Source organism: Sphaeramia orbicularis, unplaced genomic scaffold (assembly GCF_902148855.1).
Source record: "Sphaeramia orbicularis unplaced genomic scaffold, fSphaOr1.1, whole genome shotgun sequence".
NCBI classification, from domain to species: domain Eukaryota; kingdom Metazoa; phylum Chordata; class Actinopteri; order Kurtiformes; family Apogonidae; genus Sphaeramia; species Sphaeramia orbicularis.
In genome coordinates, this window is record NW_021941621.1 from 167,973 (window position 1) to 182,835 (window position 14,863).

General features: G+C 50.0%; 2 protein-coding genes across 4 annotated transcripts; one reads left to right on the forward strand and one right to left on the reverse strand.

Annotated features, from left to right (window-relative positions):
• The first annotated feature begins 795 nt into the window (after window positions 1–795).
• Window positions 796–6,574, forward strand: atad1b (ATPase family AAA domain containing 1b). 2 transcript variants are annotated; one of them, XM_030130361.1, is made up of 11 exons: window positions 796–841; window positions 2,762–2,954; window positions 3,347–3,445; window positions 3,623–3,743; window positions 4,338–4,538; window positions 4,841–4,947; window positions 5,454–5,543; window positions 5,707–5,757; window positions 5,840–5,970; window positions 6,189–6,328; window positions 6,361–6,574. In XM_030130361.1, the coding sequence occupies exons 2-10, from the start codon at window positions 2,781–2,783 to the stop codon at window positions 6,307–6,309; spliced, it is 1,095 nt and encodes a 364-aa protein (XP_029986221.1). In that variant the 5' UTR covers window positions 796–841; window positions 2,762–2,780; the 3' UTR covers window positions 6,310–6,328; window positions 6,361–6,574. The 2 variants fall into 2 exon arrangements, with proteins under 2 accessions (XP_029986221.1, XP_029986220.1); XM_030130360.1 differs by having other exon boundaries at window positions 821–839; window positions 6,189–6,574.
• A 3,929-nt stretch (window positions 6,575–10,503) lies between these two features.
• On the reverse strand, window positions 10,504–14,540 carry LOC115416550 (multiple inositol polyphosphate phosphatase 1-like). 2 transcript variants are annotated; one of them, XM_030130352.1, is made up of 8 exons: window positions 14,128–14,540; window positions 14,020–14,088; window positions 13,228–13,467; window positions 12,949–13,143; window positions 12,438–12,535; window positions 12,105–12,235; window positions 11,485–11,618; window positions 10,504–11,305 (listed from the first exon to the last, which is right to left on the reverse strand). In XM_030130352.1, exons 1-8 carry the CDS (start codon window positions 14,423–14,425, stop codon window positions 11,058–11,060), a joined length of 1,413 nt encoding a protein of 470 aa, XP_029986212.1. In that variant the 5' UTR covers window positions 14,426–14,540; the 3' UTR covers window positions 10,504–11,057. The 2 variants fall into 2 exon arrangements, with proteins under 2 accessions (XP_029986212.1, XP_029986210.1); XM_030130350.1 differs by lacking the exon at window positions 14,128–14,540 and having other exon boundaries at window positions 13,228–13,278; window positions 13,321–13,467; window positions 14,020–14,097.
• Window positions 14,541–14,863: the final 323 nt, after the last annotated feature.

Here is a 14,863-nt window from a genome sequence, read left to right on the forward strand (position 1 = left end):
GGGACGGAACCACTTCTACTGGGAAGGAACCACTGGGACGGAACCACTTCTACTGGGAAGGAACCACTTCTACTGGGACGGAACCACTTCTACTGGGAAGGAACCACTTCTACTGGGACGGAACCACTTCTACTGGGACGGAACCACTTCTACTGGGAAGGAACCACTGGGACGGAACCACTTCTACTGGGGTGGAACCACTTCTACTGGGGCGGAACCACTTCTACTGGGACGGAACCACTCCTACTGGGAAGGAACCACTGGGACGGAACCACTTCTACTGGGAAGGAACCACTGGGACGGAACCACTTCTACTGGGACGGAACCACTTCTACTGGGACGGAACCACTTCTACTGGGGCGGAACCACTTCTACTGGGACGGAACCACTTCTACTGGGAAGGAACCACTCCTACTGGGAAGGAACCACTGGGACGGAACCACTTCTACTGGGGCGGAACCACTCCTACTGGGATGGAACCACTTCTACTGGGACGGAACCACTTCTACTGGGAAGTGGTGGTGGTGTTTATTGTTTATTCCAGTTTGTAATGTTTGTTTGTTGTAGTTAATGTAGGTTTTTTTGCTAATTATCATTATTGTTTCAATTACTGTAATCATTATTGATTACTAAACAAAAGGATTACTTTAATTCTAGTTTTCATTATAATAATTTTTCTATTTTTATCATTTATTACTTTCATTCTTATTATGATGCCGTTATTATTGTTGGTTCCTCCAGGGGGCGCTGCTGTTTTTAAAGGCTGAACGCGTCATCGTTTCCGCCACCACAGAAGAAGAATCCGCCGGAAGTGCAGCTGTGCGGTGACTTAAACAGGCAGGTGTGTGTTGGTCCGGTTTGCGGCGGTTCTGTGGGTCAAAGGCGGCTTTAGCGGTTCGGTTCCCCGGGGGTTGTGGGTCTGTCGGCGCCGGCGGTGGGTGAACCGTAGCCCCGCGTCTCTGCCGGCGGAAGCCGTTCCGTCGGAACCGGAGAACCAGGAAGGTCAAGCGGAGCTAAAGCTAACAGTTAGCATCCAGATGTTCGGGTTCAGAGGGGTCCAAACGGGGTCCGGGGTCCGGTCCGACAGTGAGGAGCGGGTCGGTGTCTGTTACCGGGTAACGGGCTGGAGAACCGGACCAGATCCGGTTCGTTAACCTCTGGTTTAGACACAGGACAGGACACGTTCAGGAGGAGCCGGATCTGGTTCGGATCCGGTTCAAACTGATCAGGTCGTTACACTCAGATGAGATCCGGACTCAGATCAGTGGTTCTGCTGGTTCTGCTGGTTCTACTGGTGCCAGTGGTTCCCGTAAACCGACTGTTTCTGGGAAAACGAAAGTCAGGGTTAGAAGCAGAAACCATTCAGGACCAGAGGAGTCCAGACCAGGACCAGAACCAGAAGAGTCCAGACCAGAACCAGAAGAGTCCAGACCAGAACCAGAAGAGTCCAGACCAGGTCCAGAACCAGAAGAGTCCAGACCAGGTCCAGAACCAGAGGAGTCCAGACCAGGACCAGAACCAGAGGAGTCCAGACCAGGACCAGAACCAGAGGAGTCCAGACCAGGTCCAGAACCAGAGGAGTCCAGACCAGGACCAGAACCAGATAAAAGAACTGACAAAACCTCCTCAGCTGAAGTTGACAAAATTAGCAAAACCCGATAAAAAATAAATAATAATAATAATAATAATAATAATAATAATAATAATAATAATAATAAAGAAATAATAAAATACTGAAAAAATGGAAAAAACTGAACAAAAATACAATACAATTTAAAAAAAAAAAAAAAAAATCAGTATAACCAAAGAAAAATGTATCAAAATATAGAATAAAATGAACAAAAATGCAATAAAATACAGAATAAAGTGAATAAACTAAACCTGAGCTAAAGACAAGAACAGGAAGTTAGATTCGACATAGGTATGAACGAACTGAAAAAAATCCAATAATGGACTGAAACGACTGAACCAGGTTCATGGATTATCCTGTTTCTGCAGTGACAGTAAACGCATCACACTTGATTATTATGATGATCGGATTAATAACAGTTATTGGATAATTATCGTCATGGAAACAGGGTCAGTGTTTCATCCATTTACATCAGTCTGGGTGTTGATGCCAAAGAAAACAAATGAATAATTCCCTGTAAATGTGTTCAAACTAAAGCCTGTTTGGACTGTGGGTCTGGACTGGTCTGGAGGTCTGGACTGGTCTGGAGGTCTGGACTGTGGGTCTGGACTGTGGGTCTGGACTGGTCTGGAGGTCTGGACTGTGGGTCTGGACTGGTCTGAAGGTCTGGACTGGTCTGGAGGTCTGGACTGTGGGTCTGGACTGGTCTGGAGGTCTGGACTGTGGGTCTGGACTGTGGGTCTGGAGGTCTGGACTGGTCTGGAGGTCTGGACTGTGGGTCTGGACTGTGGGTCTGGAGGTCTGGACTGGTCTAGAGGTCTGGACTGTGGGTCTGGAGGTCTGGACTGGTCTGGAGCTCTGGACTGTGGGTCTGGAGGTCTGGACTGGTCTGGAGCTCTGGACTGTGGGTCTGGACTGTGGGTCTGGAGGTCTGGTCTTAAGTGATTTGTGGCCATTTCTTCTAATATTATCCTCTGTCTTTAAGGGTTAAAGGTGGGTGTTTGGATCTTTAAGGGTTAAATGGAGGGGCAGTGCTGAACCCAGAGGGGCGGGGCTGACCCCAGGGGGTGGTGCTGCAGACCCAGGTGTGGGCCCTGCGTGCGTCCTCATTGGTCCGTTTCTTGTTTTCAGGTGTGATTGTGCGCTGACCATGGTTCTGAGGGAGGTTCCTGCGGAGAACATGGCCCGCCCCCTGGGCAGGAACGAGGTCATTGGTCTGCTGTTCCGTCTCACCATCTTCGGCGCCGTCACCTACTTCACCATCAAATGGATGGTGGACGCCATCGACCCCACCAGGAAGCAGAAGGTGGAGGCGCAGAAGCAGGTGAGGGCGGGGCCTGGGCACCGTTTCCATGGTAACCACACCTCCACAACAGGGGTGTCAAACATACAGGCCGTGGACCAAAACCGGCCCCCCAAAGGGTCCGGTCTGGTCTGATGTGAATGTGACACTGAAGGTGTAACCAGTGGGTGGAGTTAAGACTGGAATAATAATAATAATAATAATAATAATAATAATAATGATGAACTTGTAGAAAAGTGAACGTTTCCAAACTGAGCTGAACGTCCTTCAAATGTTCACTGTCATTTTTGACTAACTCCTCCTGTGGGTGGGATCTGAAGCTTCTGCAGGCCTTCTGATTGGCAGGCCTGGTCTAGAAGCTCCGCCCCCAGACTGAACTGGACTCGCTCTGTTTGGACTTTTCTTTCTGGCAGGCGGAGAAGCTGATGCGACAGATCGGGGTCAAAAACGTGAAGCTGTCAGAGTACGAGATGAGCATCGCAGCTCACCTGGTGGACCCGCTGAGCATGCAGGTAAGCCACGCCCCCTGGACACACACCTGTGTGTGTGTGTGTGTGTGTGTAAAAACAGAAGATCATCCTCAGAATGAACAAAATGAGTAAAATGAAGGAAATAAAAAAAGAGATAAATTGAGAACAGGAAGTGTTTAAAGTGGGAGGGGCCTGTTTGCTAAGTGGGCGTGTCTTCAGATCACATGGCAGGACATCGCCGGTCTGGATGAGGTCATCACGGAGCTGAAGGAGACGGTCATCCTGCCGGTCCAGAAGAGACACCTGTTCCTGGGGTCCAGACTGCTGCAGCCGCCCAAAGGTCAGGGGTCAACTGGGGTCATGTGACTCAACTGTGAGAGGGGGAGGGGCAGAGGGGCGGGGCCTGAGGCACCAGGAAGTGGGTTTAGACAGCATCACAAAAAAAAGGACAAGTAAAGAAGAGAGAGGAAAAGGAAGGAAAGGAGGAAGGAAGGAAGTAAGGAAGGAGGGAAGGAAAGGAGGAGGAGGGAAGGAAAGGAAGGAAGGAAGGAAGGAGGAGGGAGGGAAGGAGGGAAGTAAGGAGGGAGGGAAGGAAGGAAAGGAGGAGGGAGGGAAGGAAGGGAAGGAGGAGGGGAAGGAAGGAAGGAAAGGAGGAGGGAGCAGAGGAAGGAAGGAGGAGGGGAAGGAAGGAAGGAAAGGAGGAGGGAGCAGAGGAAGGAAGGAAGGAGGAGGGGAAGGAAGGAAGGAAAGGAGGAGGGAGCAGAGGAAGGAAGGAAGGAGGGAGGGAGAGAAGGAAGGAAAAACGGAAGGAGGGAGGGAAGGGATGAAAGGAGGGAAGGAGACAAGGAAAGAAGGAAGGAAAGAGGGAGGGACTAAAGGATGGAGGGATGAGGAAAACTGAAGGTGTAATAACCCGTGGTCGTCATGGTAACAGGAGTGTTGCTGTACGGGCCGCCGGGCTGCGGGAAAACGCTGATTGCCAAGGCGACGGCCAAGGAGGCGGGGTTTCGCTTCATCAACCTGCAGCCGAGCACATTGACGGACAAGTGGTATGGCGAATCCCAGAAATTGGCCGCTGCCGTGTTCTCATTGGCCGTCAAACTGCAGCCGTCAATCATCTTCATCGATGAGATCGGTATGAGCGCATACACACACACACACACACACACACACACACACACACACAGAGTACAGAGACTCCATTTCCCATGAGCCTCAGCTGCTGCTCTGCCCTGAACTGTAAACCCTCAGGTGAACTGAATCTGTTTGGTTTATCTGACGTGTGTCTGTAAATGTTCACACACGTGTTCGAGTGTTCTGATTGGTCCGTTAGTCAACCACAGGTTCTAGTTGACAGTTTCAAATCTGATTGGCCCAAACCTCTGATTATTGGGTCACATGTTCCCGTTCTGTTCTGGGTGGGTTTGTTTTTTTCAGATTCGTTCCTGAGGAGTCGCTCCAGCTCCGACCATGAGGCGACGGCCATGATGAAGGCCCAGTTCATGAGTCTGTGGGACGGCCTGGACACTGACCACCACTGCCAGGTGTGTGTGTGTGTGTGTGGGGGGGGTCATATGCATTGGAAACGGTCCACTGACTCCTCAGATCCTTTAGTCTGAACCTCAGACACACGTTCATGAGAACATTAAAGGTGCTGCAGACTGGTTTTGCAGTGTTTCCTCAGGTGTGTGCGTCCTCACTTTCATTCGTCCGTTCATCTGTCTGTCATTACTCAGCTGAATCTGTTGCATTATGGTGAACAGTTTGGAAGTGCCATCCACCAGAAACAAACTCGTGTGTTTACGTGTCAGAGCTGGGATGGAACTCGGGCATCTGAGGAATTTTTTTGTCACAATGTGCATTGTGGGAAACGGAGGTTGGCGCAGCCGCCTGCAGCGGCAGCACGAGCCTTCCCATAATGCACCAGTACCTTTAAAGAGAACAAAACAGAACACAAGAAGGAAACAGGAGGACAAGCAGAGGTTATAAGAGTGGTGTTGTTGTGTCTGTGTGTCTGTTGTGTGTCTGTTGTGTGTCTGTTGTGTGTCAGGTGATCATCATGGGGGCCACCAACCGTCCTCAGGACCTGGACTCAGCCATTCTGAGGAGGATGCCCACAAGGTTCCACATCAACCAACCGGTACACACACACACTACACACACACAACACTCACATAGAACACGTAGAACCCACCTGTTCTGCGTAGAACCCTGTGGAACAGGTGGGTTCTATGTGGAACAGGTGGAACCCCCACAGGTCCCGCCTTCTTCTTCTGTCTTCTCATTGGTCCGTTTTCCTGCAGAGCGTGCGGCAGAGAGAGCAGATCCTCCGGCTCATCCTGGAGAACGAGAGCGTAGGTTTCCGTGGTTACCTGTTTGATGTAGCTCAGCGGCGGGTCACATGACCGTGGTCTGATCGGCTGTTTGCGTCCGCAGGTGGACGTTTCGGTCGATCTCGTAGAAATCGCCAAGGAGACGGACGGCTTTTCAGGAAGTGACCTCAGAGAGATGTGTCGCGACGCCGCGCTGCTGTGTGTGCGCGACTTCGTCCACACACAGGACGACAGGTAGGCCCCGCCCACTTTGGACCTGTTTACCTATGTGCTGTTTGTTTACTGGTTTGTTTGTTTGTTTACTGGTTTGTTTGTTTGTTTACCGTTTGTTGGTTTGTTTACAAGTTTGTTTGTTTACTGGTTTGTTTGTTTACTGGTTGGTTGGTTTACTGGTTGTTTGGTTTGTTGACTTGTTTGTTTGTTTACTGGTTGGTTTGTTTATTTCTCATCAGTGCCTCAGAGGACTTCATCCGTCCCATCCATCAGTCAGATCTGCAGAAGTCCATCAGTAAGATGAAGAAGTCCAAGTGTGCAGGTGGACACGGCGCCCTGCTGCACGCCGCTCTGGACTGAGCCCAGGTCACATGACCGCAGCGGCCCAGGTCACATGACCGCAGCGGCGGTGGGCGGTCTGAGCGCCGTGGGTTTGAACATGTGCCACTGCTTTGTTTTATTTACATGAGCCGAGACTGAAAAGGCCTCCATTATGGGGGTCTGGGTTTGGTTCCAGGTCTGGTTCTGGGCCTGGGTCAGGTTCTGGTCTCGGGCCTGGGTCTGGTTCTGGTCCTGGGTCTGGTCCAGGCTGGTTCGGTCCCCGGGTCTGGTTCTGGTTCCTGGGTCCTGGTCCTGGTTCTGGTCCCAGGCCTGGTTCTGGTTCCAGGGTCCTGGTACTGGTCCTGGGTCTGGTCCCGGGCCTGGGTCTGGTCCCGGGCCTGGGTCTGGTCCTGGTCCCAGGTCTGGTCCTGGTCCTGGTCCCAGGTCTGGTCCTGGTTCTGGTCCCAGGCCTGGTTCTGGTCCTGGTTCTGGTCCTGGGCCTGGTTCTGGTCCTGGTTCTTGTCCCGGGCCTGGTTCTGGGCCTGGTTCTGGTCCCAGGCCTGGTTCTGGTCCTGGTTCTGGGCCTGGTTCTGGTCCCAGGCCTGGTTCTGGTCCTGGTTCTGGCTCCTGCCCTTGTCAGTTCTGCTGTAAATACTCAGTAAAGCTTCTTTTTCTGGATCCGTCTGCGTCGTCGCTGTTTCACTGAATCAGGAAGAAAACATCAGCGTTAAACCACCAACAGAACCAGGACCCGATCCAAACAGAACCAGGACCCGATCCAAATAGAACCTCCACCAGCCTTTAGAACAGGGGGGTCAAACATGGGTGCCTGTGGACCAGAACCAGCTGCCAAAGGGTCCAAACCGGTCTGAACCGGTCCAGTAAAGTAATATTATCAATAAATGGCCCGGTTCAGACCTATATGATCTAAATGGATCAGAACCAGGAAAAGAAAAACACAATAACCTCCAAATAATGACAAATACGAATGTTTATGTTTGAGAGAAAAAAACCTTCTGAAATATTTACATTGATAAACGATCCTTTAAAAAACAGTAACATTTACAACAGAAAAAACAGCCACATTTAAGGTCTGTAATGGAATGAGTGTCATTTGAGCCAATATTCAGTCTGATGTTAAAGGTGTGTTTGGGATCCACCGGATCTGGACCTTCTACTGAACTTGTGGATCCACCGGATCTGGACCTTCTACTGAACTTGTGGATCCACTGGATCTGATTCCAACAGTTTGTCTCTAAAATATAGACGGTGGTATTTGTCGTTACTTCTGTTCTTTTCTACTTGTACTGGTTCTGATCCACTTTAGACCACATGGATCTGGACCTGGACTCACCTGGTTTGGACCAGTGTGTGGACCGTGTGTTTCATCAGAGGTTCTGACTCTTCTGGACTGGACTCGGGTCACATGGGTGACATATGGAGGTGGAGCTTCTCTTAGGATCCGCCTCCTCACTTCACGAACCCGATCGGCCAATCACAGCGGACCGGCTGTCGTCCACCGGGACCTCTGACCCGGTTGGACCTCTGACCCGAGGCCCAGGATCAGGAGTGCTGGTTCCCGGTCCAGGTCAGAGGTCACCGGGGCCTTGACCTTTGACCTGTCCTCTGTTGGTCAGTGCTGACGTTTCCTGGAGACCCAGAGGTCACCGCCCACATGACCTCTGCCCCTGAACATGTGTGTGTCTTTTTAAACACATGTTCAGGGGCAGAGGTCAGAGGTCATGTGGGCGGTGACCTCTGCCCCTGAACATGTGTTTGTGTCGTATTTATTGGATCATTCCAACATGAATATGTTTAAATCTGAAGAATCGAGTTCAGGCAGAAAAACCAGACAAAGAACAGTCCAACTAGAACAAACTAATTCTGTTGAAATAAATAATGTCAAATAAAAAACAGTTCAATTGTGGAAAAAACACTTTATTAAAGCTTTAAATGAACATTTGGCACAAGTCGATTCCACAGGAAGAAATAAAAGACAAACAGCAGTGGAGTTAGAACCGAGAAAAGGATCGATTCAAAAAAAAAAAAAAAAAGGACGACAGAGGCATGTGATTGGCTCAGACACCAGAGTGAATCCAATCAGAGTAAACCCACCAGAGTGAATCCAATCAGAGTAAACCCACCAGAGTGAATCCAATCAGAGTAAACCCACCAGAGTGAATCCAATCAGAGTAAACCCCCACAGTGAATCCAATCAGAGTAAACCCACCACAGTGAATCCAATCAGAGTAAACCCACCAGAGTGAATCCAATCAGAGTAAACCCCCACAGTGAATCCAATCAGAGTAAACCCACCAGAGTGAATCCAATCAGAGTAAACCCACCAGAGTGAATCCAATCAGAGTAAACCCACCAGAGTGAATCCAATCAGAGTAAACCCACCAGAGTGAATCCAATCAGAGTAAACCCACCACAGTGAATCCAATCAGAGTAAACCCACCAGAGTGAATCCAATCAGAGTAAACCCACCACAGTGAATCCAATCAGAGTACACCCACCAGAGTGAATCCAATCAGAGTACACCCACCAGAGTGAATCCAATCAGAGTAGACCCACCAGAGTGAATCCAATCAGAGTAAACCCACCAGAGTGAATCCAATCAGAGTAAACCCACCAGAGTGAATCCAATCAGAGTAAACCCACCACAGTGAATCCAATCAGAGTAAACCCACCAGAGTGAATCCAATCAGAGTAAACCCACCACAGTGAATCCAGCCGTCGGAGTTAAAGGTCGATTCACTCCTTCGTATAAATAAATGCCAACTCCTGATCAGCCAATCAGAGCCCACCGTCAGCCTCCGGTCCAGGATGTCTGACCTCGAATGCATCACATGACCAGGAGACGATAACGGCGTCACACACGGAACAAACATGGAATCAGCTGATGTTCAGGGTCATGTGACCGGAGCCCACCAGTCAGGTATGGAGGCTGTACGAAGGGGACGATCGGACCAATCGGGGCACTGGGTTTAATGCTGCCTTTAGGTGCTGTCGGGAAGATGAGCCTTTCCTCTTGAGAATTTGAAATTACAAGTGTGTTGCGTTCAGGTGCTGTTGTCATAGTCAAATGAAAATTATCTGAAATACAGTTTATCGTGACCGGATACTTAGTTTGAACCATTGTGGACGAGGTTTTTTTTTTTTTTTTAATGCTTTAAATGTGTAAACTCATCATGGAACAGAACGTTAATAAAACTGTAGTTTGTCTTTGGACTCCAGTCCTTCCTTCTTCATGTTTAAAAGGTCAAAGGTCATGTTCATCTCCATCCTGTGTTTTTCCCAGTTCTCCAGTGGAAAATACACTAGGAGGCGTTCAGGTGCAACTTAGGAGCTCATAACTAGTATTTACCAGAATTCCCACAGCACATGAAGGCAGCATAAATGTCTGAAAACCTGAAAAAAGACGCTGGTGAAAACCGACAAGTTCAAAGAGCCTGAGTGGAACCCTGAGATGGTTCAGATCTAGAACCGGTTCAGATCTAGAACCGGTTCATCTGATTTCAAACAACGCAACAGGAGAACGAAAACAGTCACTTCACCACGGAAACGCTGAGTTTGCACAGAAACGGAGGGCGGTGGTCCGTGGTCCAGGTGGAGCTGGTAGGTTGGGGTCAGAGGTCGTTGGCTGTGGTTTTCCCATCAGCCCCTTCTGAACTTTTCTCAGCTCTTGGTCAAAGTTTACACTACAGAGTTTCCCGAACCCCAACGCCAACGTTCCCTGATGGTCGTAGACGTGGAGGGACAGGACGGAGTTTGTGTCTTTGGTTTTTATTTTGTTGTAAATTTAACCTGTTGAACTTTCATCTGAATGAATCTGCATTTTTCTGCAAATGTTTGACTTTAATTTCAGGGACTAAACTTTGTTTTTTTTATGTAAAAGTCAAAGGGTTTTCAGGTTTTTAGCTTACCGGCCAATAGGCCGTAAGCTATTGTCGCCATGTGTCGTCGTCTGTCGTCCGTTACAAAACTTACAGTCGTCTTCTCTGAAACTCCAGTTGTGATTGACTTCAAACTTGGTCTACAGCTGCTGTATGATGATGTCAGCACAAGGTGCTGAAATTATTTCAATCTGGATCTGATTCTGGATTTGGTGCCACTTTGACAAATGTTCCCATTCTAACAGAGAGGAAGTGGATTGATCCAATAAATCAGTATCAATGATATCAAGTGTGAATTTGAATTTTGTACAGATCTGATTGAATATGAGCAAAACATGGACTATTTCTGTAATAGAATAAATACACAGAACTGGGGCAGAAGAAATGGATCCGGCCGGATACATTTACCTAAGCTTTGAATTTGGACGCTAAGATACAGGGACACTGGTCTGATTTTTCTGGTAATAATTCATTTTTGCTTCCCAAACTCAGTTTGGTTTTTATAGGCGAGTTTCTGCCACTTTCTTCTGAATGTGTTTGTGAACGACCAGGCTGAACGTCCAGAACAGGCTGGTTTTGGGTCCGGTCCGGTCCCTCCAGAACCACAGATGAACTGGACTCCTGGACAGAACCATTCTGAAACTCTGATGGAACCCTCCTGTCTGAGTCCAGTCCCAGAGTTCTGATCTGATCCTGAATCTGGACTCAAATGAACCCGGACCTTTAAACAAACTGAATCTGATTCTTTGAACCCACGTCATAGATTCGACCCTGGATCACAGCTGATTCTAAATCCTGGTGGACGTGCGCAGCGCCCTCGTGCGTCCGCTCCAGTCGGGCTGCGGGTCCTGTCGGTCGGCACCGGGGGCTCGCTGACCCGTCGGACCGTCACAGCTCGGTGTTGGGTCCGCGGCTCGGCCGTCCCTCGCACTCGCGGTAGAAGTCGCATCCGTCCAGCAGGTGGCGGTACGTGGCCCGGACTTCGCGGTACAGCGGCGCGTCCTCCTTCAGCCCCGGGAATCGAACCGGCGACTCGTTGATGAGCATCTGCAGCCGCGGGCCGCGCTGACAGTCGTACAGGACCAAGAGCAGGTTGGCGGCGTACGGGACGATCCGGCTGGTGCGGAAACTACGACCTGGAAGGCAAACACCTGTCAATCAATCACAACTGGAGCCTCGGCAATATCCTCATCAATATCCTCATCAATATCCTCATCAATATCCTCGTCTTTCATTTGACATAAACTCCATCAAATCTGCTTGACTGAACTTAAACTTTTGAACTTTCCCCGCCTCTGGAGGCGGGGCTTCGTACCGTGCTGGGAGTTGTAGTTGGCGGCAGTGGGCGGAGTCTTGTCCTTGTAGAGGCCGAGCAGGGACAGCAGGGGGAGGAGCGTCTCAGCGTGGCCAATCAGGATGGAGGCGGGTTCAGGTAAGGCATCGGTGGACCTGGACAGGAAGTGACAGGTCTCATGTGAGCCATTGGACAGGGCCACGCCTCCTGTCAATCATCAGTCAGATTTTCTATTCACATCTTCAGTATCTGTGGTTGGTTCTGTCTGGACTGGAACTGGACTGGGACTGGACTGGGACTGGACTGGGACTAGACTGGGACTGGACTGGACTGGGACTAGACTGGGACTAGACTGGGACTGGACTGGACTGGGACTGGACTGGGACTAGACTGGGACTGGACTGGGACTAGACTGGGACTGGACTGGGACTGGACTGGGACTAGACTGGGACTAGACTGGGACTGGACTGGGACTAGACTGGGACTGGGACTAGACTGGGACTAGACTGGGACTGGACTGGTCTTATACTCTACTGTCTGTTCGGACTGTTCTGTCTTTGTGGGATATTGTTATTGTTTGTTGTTGTTTGTGGTGAAACCCCGCCTCTTCAGCTCCACTTTGACCCGGTGACATCACTGACCTGCGAGGGCGTCCTGCTTTGTCCAGCGTCCTGAAGACGTGGTGGAACAGAGGACAGCTGGACAGACCGGTGATCACATGACCATGAGAACGCTTCCAGTACTGCTTCAGGTCCGACTGGTACTCCAGCACCTGACACACACATACACATATATACACACACGTGTTCAAACACACACATACACACATATATATACATATAGACACACATACACACACACACAGAGCAGAAATTGAAATTAAAGTTTTTAGGGGAAAAAAAGGGGATTTTATTTTAGTCTAAGTGGTGCAGCTCTACACAGCTGTGTGTGTGTGTGTGTGTGTGTGTGTATACCTTAGCATCATCCTCATCAAACAGGAAACACCAGGGGGAGTGAACAGATTTGATTGACAGTTCGTAGGAACACAAGAAGAACGCTGCCTCCAGTAGATCTACACAAACAGAACACACGTCATAAACGGCGTCAGGATGGAGGACGCTACCGTCACAAATAAAAATGTGATCTGAACGGAAAAGACGCCGACGCCACTGAATGAAACCCGACAGAACACTGACAGAGGGTTCCACCAGTCGGAGTGAAGTCCCGCCCCCTACCAAGAATTTTTAATCAGGGACAGTTTGGGGTGGAGCAGAAGTTCAGAAACGCACCGAGGTTTGAGCTGATGAGTGAAGAATTCTAAAATGTCTGACTTTAAAACAGCGCAGTGGGTGTGTCAGCGCAGTGGGTGTGTCACAGCGCAGTGGGTGTGTCCCAGCGCAGTGGGTGTGTCCCAGCGCAGTGGGTGTGTCCCAGCGCAGTGGGTGTGTCCCAGCGCAGTGGGTGTGTTCATCTGGAACCTCTGACCTGGTGTGAGGCGCTGGGGGGGCAGGCCCAGCCTCTCCGCCACCCTCCTCCTCACGCCCTCCATCTCCTCGCCGTGTTTGAACTTCTCCACCTCCATCAGCGCCGTGCGGTTGTTTTCCACGCCCTCCACGTAACCACGGCAACGCTCAAAGAAGCGCATCAGCTCGTCGTCGACCTCATGGATGTACTCCGCCTCTGTGGAGACACACACGCGTCACAAACCCCTCCCTCCGCAGGCCAGGGCCGATGCTGCCATACCCAGAATGCCCGCGGCCTCACCGGCGCCGGCCCCACCCCGAGCCTGCCGAAGCCCCTCCTGGAAGGCCTGGGTGCCGGCCCCGCCCTGCAGAAGCCCCTCCTGGAAGGCTTCTGCGCTGCTCACACAGCGGTGCTTGGAGCTGCTCTTCACACTCAGCCTCCCCGTCCTCAGATTTTCCTCCGACAGCAGAGACGGAAACAGGACGGACAAACGCCTCGCCAGCTGACGGAGGTCGTCCCGCCCCTTCTCCACCAGCTGGCCTGCAACGACCAATCAGTGCACAGATGAAATCCACCTGAAGCGTTATCCCATGTGGGCCCTTCAAAGGTGACCAATCAGTGCACAGATGAAGGAAACACCACTGGAAGACATTCAGGAGGATTAGATTAGAATAATAATAATAACAAGTATTATTATTATTATCATCATTATTTAATATAATTAGTAATATTATTAAAATCACTGTTATCATTATCATCCTTATAAATATTCTTATCATTATTATTGTTGTTATTACTATTATTATCTCGATTATTATTATCATTATTATTACTATCACTGTTATCATTATCATTAGTATCACTATTACTATTATTATTTATTATCACTGTTATCATTATCATTAGTATCACTATTACTATTATTATTTATTATTATCACTGTTATTATCATTCTTATCATTAGTATCATTATTATTATTATTTATTACTATATTATTTGGATCATTCCTCTGACAGTATTATGACTGTCTGGACCTGTGTGTGTGTGTGTGTGTGTGTGTGTGTTTCTGTGCTCTCAGTTCGGTTCGGTACCGTCCATATCCTCGGTGTACCACATCTCCCAGCGGCTGTGCAGCTCTTGCAGCCGGGCAGCTGCTCCTCCTGCTCCCCCTGCTCCTCCTGCTCCCCCCCCTCCCCTGCCGGCCTCCCTCCGGACCAGCTCCGTCAGTCTGTGGATCCTGCGGATGTTCTTGGCGGTGGGGTAGCGGCTGCCGTGGCGGATGACTGCGGTCAGGTGCACCGGGGAGCAGCGCTCTCCGGCCGGCGGTCTGAGGACGGAGCCGTGGGCGGACCGGGCCGGGTTCGCCTCCTCGTACCGGGTCTTGGTTCCGAAGTAGGAGGCGATGCGGGGCACCGACAGGGAGCAGCAGAGGCGGAGGAGCAGCAGGAGGACGGCCGGCCCCAGCAGGCCGCCTCTGGGCACCCGCGCGGCGGACATGTCGGTGGTCTGGGACCGGAGGCTGTGGGACCGGAGCACCGGATCCGCCTTTGTTTGCTTTGTTGATGTTCCGGGTTCCTGTGACCTTTGACCCGCCCACCAAAGTCTATCCCGGAGCGCGAGACGGACCGTTTCTTAAAATTCCACTTTGGAAATATGACAAAAACACAAAAAACACACAAAAAAACACCAACACACACATTTAGTTCCGATACCGAGAATAAATCCAGCGGCAACACTCAGTTTGACGCATTTTTGCGCCAAAAATCCATTCTACAAATATTATCAAGTTCCGGGAAACAAGCCAAAGAACATCCGGTTTTACCACCTTTTAAAATAAGAGCATTTCTTGATTTCAAAATAAGAGCATCCAACAGACCAGATGAGGAGGGAAGTGTGTGTTCGGCTGAAGGAAGAACTCTGCGGTTCCGAATCCCA